The sequence below is a fragment of the Canis lupus genome, chromosome 5 (assembly GCF_003254725.2).
Source record: "Canis lupus dingo isolate Sandy chromosome 5, ASM325472v2, whole genome shotgun sequence".
NCBI classification, from domain to species: domain Eukaryota; kingdom Metazoa; phylum Chordata; class Mammalia; order Carnivora; family Canidae; genus Canis; species Canis lupus.
In genome coordinates this window covers 14299704-14312181 of record NC_064247.1, presented here as the reverse complement: position 1 = coordinate 14312181, position 12478 = coordinate 14299704, and the positions used below count along the sequence as shown (strand labels likewise).

General features: G+C 56.8%; 1 protein-coding gene and 1 non-coding gene across 2 annotated transcripts in view; one reads left to right on the top strand and one right to left on the bottom strand.

Annotated features, from left to right (window-relative positions):
- Positions 1-2120: 2120 nt before the first annotated feature.
- Positions 2121-2191, top strand: LOC112671581 (small nucleolar RNA SNORD47). Its single transcript, XR_003143708.1, has one exon. It is a non-coding gene; the product is annotated as a small nucleolar RNA SNORD47 (small nucleolar RNA).
- A 4494-nt stretch (positions 2192-6685) lies between these two features.
- Positions 6686-12478, bottom strand: part of NECTIN1 (nectin cell adhesion molecule 1) — a 64268-nt gene continuing 58475 nt past the window's right edge. The window contains exon 6 of the mRNA XM_025465234.3: positions 6686-10965. Within this exon, the coding sequence (XP_025321019.1) occupies positions 10418-10965 (548 nt within the window). The 3' untranslated portion in view covers positions 6686-10417. The remainder of the gene's footprint in view (positions 10966-12478) is intronic.

The following is a 12478-nucleotide window of genomic DNA, read 5'->3' as shown; positions in this document are numbered from 1 at the left end:
ACCCACCCACCCACCCATCATCATCCATCCATCCATCCATCCATCCATCCATCCATCCTTCCACCCAGAAATGTAACCACCAGGTCTGAGCCCATGCCATCAGGTGTTCCATGTCACTACTGAGGTCAGATGGGGTGGCTGTATCCACCGTGTAAGAGAGAATAGGGCAGGTTCAGGGAGGACATGCAGGTAATCCTCCCACCCTTCCATCTTCCATCCCCTGCTGGTCAGATCAGTTCCAGGGAACAGTATTTTATCCCTGGTCCTCAGAATGAGAAGGAGCTGGTTATGTGTTGTTGTTTTTCCAAAGAGGGACTTTAAAAAAAAAAAAAAAACATTTTTAAGAGCAGTTTCAGGTTCACAGCAAAATTGAATGGAAGGCAAAGATATTTTCCATATACCCTATGGCTCCATTATGCACAACATCCTCTACTATCAAAATCCCGCACCAGAGTGGTTCATTTCTTACAATCCATTTTGTTACATTCAACAAACTTCTGTTGATACATTATGACCACCCAAAGTCCATAGGTAGAGGGGGTGGGGGAAGGGTGAAATAGGTGATGGGGATTAAGGAGCACACTTGTGGTGATGAGCTCCAGGTGATATATGGAGGTGCTGAATCACTATATTGTACACTTGAAACTACTAACACTGTATGTTAACTAACTGGAATTAAAATAAAAACTTAAAAAAAAAAAACCAAAGTCCATAGATAACTGGGATTTTTGATGTGGCTTCGAGAGCTTGCTCTGTGCTGGGTATTGTAATAATGCTTTTCCATAACTACTGGTCAACTGAGCCAAGACTTGAACCCAGGTTTGCCGGACACTCAAGTTCAGGCTCCTAACAGATGTGTTGCTAAGAGAGCAGAGGAATAAATATATGAAGAAGAGGTTTAGCTTGGACCAACCATCTCCAAATATTTGAAGGACTGTCCTAGGAAGGTCAAGGAATTACCTAGACCAGCGAGTGAAACTCAGTGGGGGGGAGTTTTATCTGAATAGAGGAGTTGCCCTATAATGGTAGGGCTTACCTCGAGAGGTAGTGAGCTACTTGTCATCAGAGCTACCTGGGATGCTTGAAGGAAAGCCCTGCCTTGAGGGAGGTTGGTCCATTCCACCTGCAAGGTCTTTTGACTCTCACTTTGATAAATTTGGTTTAAGCTTTATTGGGCACCCACTGCGTGTCTGCCCTGGGATAGGTGCTGGGGATGAATTAGACATGATCCCAGCCTTCAAGGGGCTCACAGCAGAGTAGGGAAGGCAGCTTGTGTGGTTCTAGTACCTGCTGACTCTTGTTGGCCCTGGAGGGCTCAGGGTCCTGGGAGCATTGCACAAGGGAAAGGAACTGGCCCCTGAGTGAGGGGAATGGGTGTGATGAATTCAGGCTGACGGGGACCCCAGTGTGTGATGTCTGAGTCAGCCATCCCTTCCTCAAAGGACTGCTCCCTGTGGAATAGAAGACCTTCCTCAGAGAGGCCTCTATGGGTCCTTGTGGCCGGTCCTCAGACAAAGGGCACAGGCCTGTCCTTCTCCTCTCTGCCTCTCTCAGAGAGTCCCATTTATCTAAGAGGACTGTTAGTGGCCTTCACTAAAAAAAAAAAAAAAAAAAAAAAAAAAAGCACATCTACTTCTTCTAAGGTGGTAATACAATGGAGCAAGACTTTCCACTGGAGGAGGGCCTGTTGGACCTCTGGCCTGGGCTTTTTTTTTTTTTTTTTTCAGATTTTATTTATTTATTCATGAGAGACACACAGAGAGAGGCAGAGACACAGGCAGAGGGAGAAGCAGGCTCCCTGCAGGGAGCCCGATATGGGACTTGATCCCAGGACCTGATCACGACCTGAGCAGACGCTCAACCACTGAACCACCCAGGCATCCCTGGCCTGGGCTTTTAACTCAGAATCCCGCTTTGCCTTCTGGCATGTACCTGGAGGCCAGGTGCCCAGGAATGGCCTCAAGCCAGAAAGCCTGCCTCGTGAGGGCTACAGGTATTGCTCCATCCTGGCTCCTCCCTGGCCTCCACCGCCACCACCAGCAGCCAGGGTCCCAGGTGTCTGAGGTGATGGTGGCGGCGATGGCAGAGGTGATGGATGGGGAGCACAATAAACAGCACGTAACCAGTGATGTATGATTTTGCCAGATGACATAGAATGCTATCACTCATAAAACCATTCCATTTTGTGGTTAAAGAAGATGTGGCCTATGTATACAATGGAATATTACTCAGCCCTCAGAAAGGATGAATGCCCACCATTTACATCGACGTGGATGGAACTGGAGGGTATAATGCTGAGTGAAATAAGTCAGAGAAAGATGATTATCACGTGGCTTCACTCATATGTGGAATATAAGAAATAGTGAAAGGGGCCATAAGGGAAGGAAGGGAAACTGAGTGGGGAAAAATTAGAGAGGAAGACAAACCATGAGAGACTCCTGACTCTGGGGAACAAAGGGTTGCAGAAGGGGAGGGGGTGGGAGGATGGGGTAACTGGGTGATGGGCATTAAGGAGGGCACACGATGGGATGAATGAATACTGGGTGTTATACTGTACGTTGGAAAATGGAATTTAAATAAAATTAAGAAAACAACGACAATAAACAGCATGTTTGGCACCCCAGCTCTTACTTGCTTAAGCTGCCAAGTCACCCACCTAGCCACCCCTCATTCTAGTTTCCTATCTCAGGGCCTGCTTCTTCCTCCTGCTAGGCACCTGGCATGACCTCTGCTCCACACCACTAGAATCTCCAGGGTAGCTTGTTGTGCATGCATCTGTCCCCTGTCTGGGTCAGCACCCCAGAGGCTCTGATTCTATTAATCCAGGGTGGGGCCTGGGTATTTGATTTTTTAAAGTCCTAATCGATTCAGCCGTGTGTGTGTCCCGGGTTCAGTTCTCTGACTCAATGGAGCCTGTGATGTGTGTGGATGATGCCCTGGAACTGGTTCTCCAGCCAAGCCAGGCTGTTCTGTGCCCTTCCTGGAGGAGCTCAAGATGAGCTTAGATGCACCGGCCGGCCTGGAGGGGCCGGCTCAGATGAGGCCCCAGGCAGTGGAGTGTGTGTGCCAGGGGGTGTGTGGTTGGCAGAGGGAAGGGAGAGGAGGGGGCAGTGCCTCAGCCACCCATCCAGTTGTTGGTGGCATGGAGGCAGAGTGGGGAATGGCCTGGCTCTGCCATCAAGGCTGTAAACCAGCAAACAGTCTGGGGGCCACAGAAGCCAGTACCAAGGCGGAACGCAAGGATTGCTACCCAGAAGTGTCGGGCCATGGGGGCAGGGCCGAGGTGCTTCCAGGAGCAGGGTTCCCCCTCCGGCTTTCACAGAAGCCTTTCCTTGTGCACCTTTCCCTCCCCGCCCAACACCTACTTCCCATTCTTCAAAAGCATGGCGGATACCACCTGTGATCATTGAGATTTATAGTAAGAAGCATGTGTTCGGTCTTTGTCCTGGTTCCTGGCACAGAGCTCCTAAAACCCTTGGAATTTCCTAAGTGATAAGAGCTCTAAAGGTGGCTTGATACTCATAAGGAATCCTTTCAGCCACACCTGGGTTTAAGTTAATGAAGTTTGGAAAACACCTAAGAATGGAGGCTGGCTGCCAGGGGAAGCCGACTGTGTGATTAGAAGGTTAGAACTTTCCGCCCCACCTCTGACCTCCAGGGAGAAGTGACAGGCTGGAGATTGAGTTCAGTTACCAGTGTCGATAATTTAGTCCATCACACCTGTGTTCTGAGGCCTCCCTAAAAGCCCAAAGGGATGGGGTTTGGAGAGCTTTCAGCTTGGTGAACACACGCAGGTGCTGGAAGAGTGGCCTGCCTTGAAGAGGGCCTGGAAGCTCCCAGCCCCTTCCCAGGTGCCTTGACCTATGCGGCTCTTCCATGAGTTATATTCTTTTTATAATAAATAGGTGATCTATTGAGTTAACTGTTTTCCTAAGTTCTGTGAGCCACTCAGCAAATTAATTGAACCCAAGGAACCTCTGATTTATGGTCAGTGGGTCAAAATCACAGGTGACAACCTGGATGTGACCCTGGCATTGAGGTGGGGGACAGTCTTGTGGGACTGAGTCCTTAGCTAGTAGGATCTGATGCTCCCTCCAGGTCAATAGTATCCGACTGATTTATTACTTGGTGGCATGGAAGAAAATGCACATTGGAATTGGTATCTGAATCGTACCATCTTTTCCACTCAACTCCAAAAGTGGCTCCCACAAACCCAATTTATCCCTCACGGGGGTTCACACTGCTCCATGGGTGAATTGAAACCCAGAGGACACCTGAGTGGCTCAGTGGTTGAGCATGTGCCCTTGGCTCAGGCCTTGATCCCTGGGTCCTGGGATCTGCCTGTGTCTCTGCCTCTCTCTGTGTGTCTCTCATGAATAAATAAATAAAATCTTAAAAAAAAAAAAAAAAAAGAAAAAAGAAAAAAAGAAACTGGTGTCAGGTCTTGCATTCTCCAGAGTTAGGCTGGCACCACCACCTTCCCTGGCTTCCTCCCCTTCCTACGGCTCAAGACCTGCCTCTGGCCCTGAGCATGTTGAGCGCATGCTTTCTGATGGTCTGGTTGCTAAGCCTCAGTTTCCTCACTGGGCTTCAGTTCTCATTGTGCTGAATAAGCATTGGACTAGAGTGATCTCTTATAGAACAAGTGATATAAGATGCTAAATTCTCACGTTAGCCTGGGGTACTCTTAAATGCTTCTGGTCTGGAGAACTCTTACGCATCCTTCAGGCCCAGAGGAAACACCACAAGGCTTTCAGACCTTCCCAGGCAAAACTGAGCCATTCCTGTTCCGTGCTGCTGCCACAGTGCTTTACGCACAGCTCTGCTTCAGCCTGTGGCCACCAGGCACTGGTTATTTTGGAATTCAGGACTCCTGGAGGCTCTGAATTCTTTGAAAGCAGAGACTCTGGGTGGGACCATCACAGGATCTCATGGAGCGTGGCCCACAGTGGCCAAATGAATGAATGAATGCATGAGTAAAAAAATGAATCCCTCAGTTTGTCAAGTTCATTCTCATCACCATCTACGATCAGAATGGTCAAGGTAAGGAGAGAGGCCTCTGTGGTATCCAGAAGGGAGCTCTGGCTGCCCAGCTATCTTAATCCTGGGCTCACAGCTGAGGTAGGGCAGTGGCAGGCACACCCCAGGGGGACCTTAGTCACTCAGATGGGTCCTGTCCCCAGGCCATCCAGCGTTGTGCTGTGCTGAGGGTGGGGATGCGGGGATAGGGTGGAGGGTTGAGGTTTGGGTGGAAGGAGCCTAAAGGGGAAAGTTCTTGCTGAACCTAACTCAACTAGCAACTAGAAAGCTAGGTGTGCCCTAGGTGTGTCTCCTGGGACCCTGGGGGAAAGGGGCCAGGTCTGGCTGGTCCGGCCCGGAGAGCCTGTGCCTGGGACTAATTGGCTGGCCCTCCTTCTGCTGCTGGAGAAAGTCTTGGCTAATTTGCCGGAACGCTCTAGTTAAATGCCAATTAGGACGTTCTGTCCACTGCTCTCTTCCAATATATTAATAATATAATTAAGCATTTATTGCCTGCGCAAATTAAAAATTAACTTAAACGGACAGCCTGGAAAACTGAGGAAGTGACCACTTACGCCACCAATTTGCATCTCATTCGAGAATCAGCATCCAAACAGTCTAGGGTGCTGGTCTGGCCTCCCAGTGAGGGGCCCAGCCAGCTGCCAACAGCTGCTGGCTTCTTCTCCACGCCCAATTCCCCGATTCCGCCTGGCCTCCCCTCCCCACCCCATCCTAGGTGTGGAGGATGGGCTTCGCCCCAGATGAGTAGGAGGGCTTTCTGCTAAGCGGCCACCTTGGCTTCCAGCATCCCTACCCCCTTTCCTCAGGGGCGTATGGTATGGATTTCAGTGAAAGGAGATGCTACTGGGGGTGACAGGGGGAGGTGAAGCCCCTGCCACTCCCACCCAGGATCGATTTGTCCTGCATTCCAGCCCAGGAGATGGGAAGCAGATGGTGCTGGAGTGGGGAGGGGAGGTGAACAAGGGACGAGGAAGGAGCCCTTCCCTGCAACCAGCCCTCTGGAGAGATGAGGGGCCGGGTCTCTGGGAGAGAACTGGCAAGGGACAGGTCCTGGCAGTTTCCTGGAAACAGGAGATGAAAGGATAAAACTCCCCATCTCTTCTCTGTCCCCAGTGTGTCTGACACGACAGGTGTGACACTGCTGGTTTTCTTCTCCAAACAACCGCAGGAGGGGACTTGGCAGGAAGGAGCAGGACAGCAGGGAGTGGGCGAGAAGGGGGAACTGGAAGCAGCCTGAGCTGAGCTCTGCTGCTGTGGGGCAGGGAGGCAGGGACTCGGGCCAGCTGGGGCGGGGGGTGGGGGGGTACTGTCTCAGTGAGCCCCCCACCTCCCAGGCCGCCTGCCCTGAAGGCCTCCCTGCCTGTGCTTGCGGAGCCCAAGCCCTCTACTGCCCACGGTCTTCCAGTGTGCGGGCGAAGCTTTGTGGCAGCTTGCGAGTTGGGGTGAGGTCCCAGGCAGGACCCTCACCCCCCACCCCACCCCGGGGCGAACCCCTACAGGCGTCTGCAGGACTGGGGGACCTGGGCACAGGGTGGAGGCTCCCTTCCCTTCCCCACCATGCCGGCTCCACCCTGTCCCCGTGCCCACAGCTGTGAGAAGGGCACAGCGACTGCGGGGAGATGACGAGTGACGCAGGCAACCAGGGTTGTTTTAAACACTTTATTTATAAAAAAGTACATTTTTTTTCCTCAGTACATTTTTCAACCCATCATTTTTTTTATACAAGTAAAAGGGGGTGATGCAAACACCCCCTGGGTCAGAACCAGGAGAACCTGCGCTGGGCTGTCCCTGGGGACCAAAGACGAAACGGTGACAAAGAAACCGAAGCCAAGGTAGAGCGTCGCACTCAGAGGTGAGGGGTGGCAGCTTCTCCTGGATTTTGTTTCCATTTATACAAAAAGAGAAAACCTTTTTTTTGTTTGTTTCTGGCCAAGAATCCCATTTCCTCACAGCAGGAGTTGGAAGAGCAGCAGGCTGGTGGCGCAGGAGCCCCTCTGGTCTTCCAGTCGGGGCCATGAGGGCCCAGGAGCCCCGGGCCGGGCAGAGGCACAGGCCTGTCCCCCAGGTGCTCAGGGCCGGTGCAGGGCTCCCTGTGGGTGCGGGGACCTGGGAGGGACCCACCTGCTCCGCAGTAGGAGAGGGCTCCTGGTGGCAGTCGGCCTCCAGAACTCTCTCTGGGCCCCCAGAGGCCTGCGAGCTCTCCCTCCCCCCAGCGAGCTGCCCATATCCCCCAACACAATTCCCCGATTCCTCTGCTTGGAGGATGGCAGAAAAATTATTGCACCAGTGGCTTGGGCACGTGGGAGGGGGTTGGCAGAGGGGGCTCACACCCAGGAAACAAGGCCCCTGTGAGTCTCTGTGGTGGCCTGGGCATGGGGAAATCACCTCTCTCCTGTGTTCTTCCAGCAGGACCCCGGTCCTCTGCTGGCTGTGCGTCTGCGGGTGTGCACCTGGGCTTGGGTCTGCGTGTGTGGGGGTGTGCCCCGTGGGTGTGTGGACTGGGCCTGAGCTGGCCGCGCTTGCCTGCTCGTGATCACCGATTCCATTCTGCTGCTTTTCAGCTCCTTCTGATGAAAGGGGACTCGGGTGGTTTGTGTACACATTAGAACAATATCAAAATCTTAAAGAAATGGGGGTGGGGGGGGCCAGAACAGGGAGGGTAGCAAGAGGCAGGGGGACAACTGGGGGACGCCTTGGCACGAGGAATACCAAGTTTATTTCATTTCCAGCAAAGGCAGAAGCTCAGCTCATGCTGGGGGCGTGAAGAAGCGAGACGTCCTTATCTCTCTTCGGGGCCAGGCCTCCCCTCGGCCAGCTGGGCTGTGTCGGAGGGCCCGAGAGCACAGTGCCCAGCTTCCCGCAGACTGGGGTGCCGAGAACCCCACCTGCCCCGGGCCGGAGTGCCACCCCCTGCCTGCCTCACTGCTCTGCTGGGTGTGCTGTTGGGCTCCAGGCTAGGCAGGAGCCTCCACATGGCCCACGCTCGTGGCATGGACTCCACAGTTTGTGCTTTGCTTGGGGGGAGGGTCTGGAGGTGTCTGAAGGGGGACTCAGTGCTTTGGCTGGGCCCAGGGGCCCTCCTAAGTACATCATAGAATGAGGAATAGCGGGTGGCAGTGGGGGATGAGGGAGACACAGGAGGGGAGAGTTCTTTCAGTTTCATGGTTTCAAGGAGACAAAATGCCTTTATCAGGCAGGCCCCTGGGATTTCCTCCTGCCTGGGGGCAAGGAGACCAAACAGAGGGCCCAGAGCGCTGTGAAGTGGGACTGGATGGGGCAGTGATGTAACATGGGAAAGGTCCTCTGCCCTGGGAGGGGAGACACTAATACTGCTAAGAGAAGCAGCCCAGATCCTCTGCTCCCCCCCTCTGCCCTGTTGGCTAGAAAGACCCCAGAATTTTCTCCCCCAACTCCACCCCATCTGGTACCCCCAATGCCAAGAGGGGAGAGCTGCCCCAGGGCTGGCATGGCTTCAGACTTCTGCTACGTGGCTACTGGGCAGCCAGGGCTGGGGCTAGGGCAGTGGGGGCCAGGGGAGGGTGGCCCAGCTGCTGGGCCCCGGGGTTGCCAGGGCAGAGACAGGGCTGGCTGGGGATTCAAGAGCAGCACCAGGGCGGGGAAGAGTGGGGCTGGGGGCTGGGGCTCCCTTGGGAAGCCTATGGCAGGGTAGGTCAGTGCCCGTGGGGCACAGAGTGGTCTGCTTCCCCCCTCCCCCCAACACTTGCCATCCCACAGAGCCCCTGACAGCCTAGGTTGAGTTAACTAGAACCCTAATGGGCAGGCATGAGCCCGCCTCTCCCATCCCAGGGTCTTTCCTATCTAGAGTGCTGGGGGGGACAGAGTGAGCAGATGGAGAGACTGAGGCACTTTGAGCTGGGGAACGGAAGGGGCTGGGAGGGGCCTTTCCCCCATTGTACAGACAGGAAGCCCTCGTCTTGGGGGACTGATGGGAGCCCAGAGCCCCGTTCAAGGAGGGAATCTATTATAACTCAAAGGGAATGCTTCCCCAAGGGTCCCCTCCTGCTGCCCCCCCATCCCAGAATGGAAACCAGATATAGCTGAGCAAGGGGTGGAAAGTGGCGAGCAGGAGCTTCTGAGTCAGGATCCCTGGCCCCCCCACTCCCCTTGCACTTTCTGGCAAGCCCAGAACATCTACATTGGCCTTGGCAGGTGAGGTGCCACCCGTCCGCGCTCTTCAGCATCTGTATTTGCCAAGCTTCTGTGGGGAGGACTCCCTTCCCCATTGCCCTCCGTGGTGGTACTCGGTCACCTCGGACACCTGGACATCTAGGGAGCCCAGCCCTGACTCCCCAGGAGAATCAAGAGCTGCTAGCACTTGACAGATAAGGGAGAAATCTTGAGAAACTCCCATGCTGAAAGAAGCAATTTAGGGCCAGCCCGAACTCCTAGGATAGGGGCACCAGGGGGCCCTGGTCTCAGCAGTCGCTGGAAACTTCTGAAGGCTGGCCTCACCCTCAGCTGGGAGGGGAAGAGGTGGAGCAGAGAGGGGTGGGCCCCGGCAGGTGTGCAGCCTGGGAGGGCGTGTGACCCCAGGGGAACGAGGGGTGGACATGAGTGGGGAGTGTGCATGTAGGTGTCTGTGTTGGTAGAGGTGTATGGGAAGTGTGGGCCAGAGTCCACCCGGAATCCCACTATGTGGGGAGCAGACAGGGGTCAAGAGGAGAGACACACCAGAGCTGGGCCAACTTCACTCTCTGTTGGCCAATGAGGAAAAAAAATGTAAAACCAACCTCACCAGGAAAATACACTGCTCAAGGCCCTGGGTGGGGACCTCCACTCGATTCACTTTAGAAAGGAGACAACCCTGGGTGCTTTGGAGAAGCCTCTCCCTGCCTCTCGGGTGCAATGGCTGTCTAGACTGGGGGTCCAAGGCCCCGGCTGCTCATGGCAGGGGGTGCTGGGGTCCCTCTCCCTGGGAAAAGAGGAGCAGCATCTGGGGGTGGGGTGGGGCTTTCCCCTTGGAGCCCCCGGGCCCTCCACCCCCAGTGGAAAAGACACAAACAAATTCCAGTGTTGGGGGCGAGGGAGGGCGGGCTCCCCAAACCCTGCTGGGACGCCCAGGTACACAAGACGAGAACAGGGCTCCCCGCACAGAGGGCAGGCGGAGGGTACAGCAACACCAAAGCCACAGTGAACACAACACCATGGGGAGGACAGGGGTGGGGGGTAGGGGGGAAATTGTAACAAAGCCAGGTCGCACCTGCCCTGGGCTCCCCGCTCCCCAGGGGTGTGGGGCTGGCTTTGGGCAGCTGGGTGAGTCTCTGTCGAGCTCCTGGGGGAGCGGGCTGGGGGGGCGGGGGGCGTGCGGGTGGGGGCTCGGGGAGAAGGGCGCAGACGAGGCTCTGGAGACGGGGCGCTACACGTACCACTCCTTCTTGGAAATGAAAGACCCGTCGTTCTGAGAAACCATGTTCTCGGCCAAGTCCAGCTGCTCGGGGTCGTACTGGTAGCCCAGGGTCCGGTCCCCGTAGCCGTCCTGCCGGGCCTCGGCCTCGTCCACCGTGAAGTAGGGCCGCTTGGCGTCCTCGTCGTACTTGGGGTGGGGGCCGCCCACCTTGCGCTCGCCCCCGCCGCCCCCCTCCTCCTCCTCCTCCTCCTCGTAGCTGCTCCCGCCCAGCGGCCCGGGCTTCTTCTCATCGTCCGAGTCGTCGGGGTACTGCAGGTTCTGGGCCATGGGCGGGTGGTGCTGGGGGATGCCCGCCTTGCTGTAGCCGTTGCCGTACACGTGCTTCTTGGTGCTGTAGTCGCCCTTGAAGGTGTGCCGGCGCCGGCGCAGGGCCACCACGATGCCGCCCACCACGATCGCCACCAGCAGGATGCTCCCCGCCACGCCCCCGATGATGGCCGTGGGCACCGGCCCGGCGCGCCGCCCGTGCTCGGGGGGAGACGGGGTGTAGGGGAACTCTGGGCAAGGAAAAGACATGGAGGGGGACAGTGTCAGTGTCTGCTGGGGGGGCAGGGGGGCAGGGAGGCAGGGGAGGGAAAGGCCAGGGTGTGGGCAGCTCCAGATCCGCAGGCCCCTCCGGGAGCCCCCATCCCCTCCAGGGCCCCCCACTCTAGGGAGCCCTCAACCCCTCCAGGAGCCCACACCGCGTGGCGCCCTGCCCTCTGGGAGCCTTCACCCCTCCAGGAGCCCCCTGCCCCTCTGGGAGCCCCCACCCTCTCCAGGGGCCCCCCACCCCCTCTAGGGAGCCCTCAACCCCTCCAGGAGCCTTTACCTCCTCCAGGAGCCCCCTGCCCCTCCGGGAGCCCCCACCTCCTCCAGGGACCCCTACCCCTCTAGGGAGCCCTCAACCCCTCCAGGAGCCCACACTGTGCGGCGCCCTGCCCTCTGGGAGCCTTCACCTCCTCCAGGAGCCCCTCCCCCTCCGGGAGCCCCCACCCTTCCAGGAACCCTGCACCTCTTGGCGCCCCGCCCCTCCAGGAGCCCCCACTCCCTTCAGGAGCCCTCACCCCTCGGCGCCCCGCTCCTCCGGGAGCCCCTACTCCCTCCGAGAGCTCCCACGCCTTACAAGAGCCCCCACCCTTCAGCGCCCCACCCTTCCTGGGTGCCCCCTAACCCACCCTCTGGGAGCCTCCAACCCCTCCAGGAGCCCAGTGCGCAGTGGTGTTGTAGTGGAAGTGCGAGGAGAGGCAGAGCCCTGGAGAGCCTCCATGCTGGCTTTCTCCTTGGCTGTGGTGCCAGCCCACCCGGGTCCCTGTGTCCCCTAGCCGCCAGTCACCTGTCAGGCACCCGGGGAAGTAAGTGTGCTATTAATTTCTATTCAACACACGAGGGAAGGAGGCTTAGAGGGGTTGAATAACTTGCCCGAGGCCACCAGCCAATGATGCAACGTTGGTTCTTTTGCACGGAAAACCAGTGTAAACGTTACCCCTGCCCCTCTGCCCGACCCTGCTGCTCACTGGGCGCCCCACGTCTGCTTCCACCTGCTCCCCAGTACACAGGGAAGAGGATGGGTTCCCAGAGCGGCCCCGTTGAAGCCCTGTGAGTCTCAGAAACCAGGGCTGTGGTTCTTGGCTGCCGCCTGGCCTGCAGGGCAAGGTGGGTGCCCAGGGTGCTGGCAGCCCGGGCTGTGAGCAAGATGCTCAGCATGGCTGTGCAGGAAGGGGGCACGAGCACGCGTGAATCCATGGCAACAATGGTGTGTAGGGAGCACGTGCCGGGGCACACCCTGGCCGTCTCGGCCAGCCCGCATGCCTATGCTGATGGGCCCGATGTGTGTGTACCAACCTGCACCCTGAGGACAGGGTGGAAACCAGGAGGCAGGAAAGGTGGAGAGAAGAGAAGGGAAGTAGGTAGGAGAAAGGGAAGGCCGGGTGGGTGAGTGCCAGCCTCTGGTCAGTGCTGCCCCTGACTCTCCCTCTTCCTTCCCAGCCAGAGGCCAAAGGACACCCTCCTCCCCCAAGGGGAGGGTGA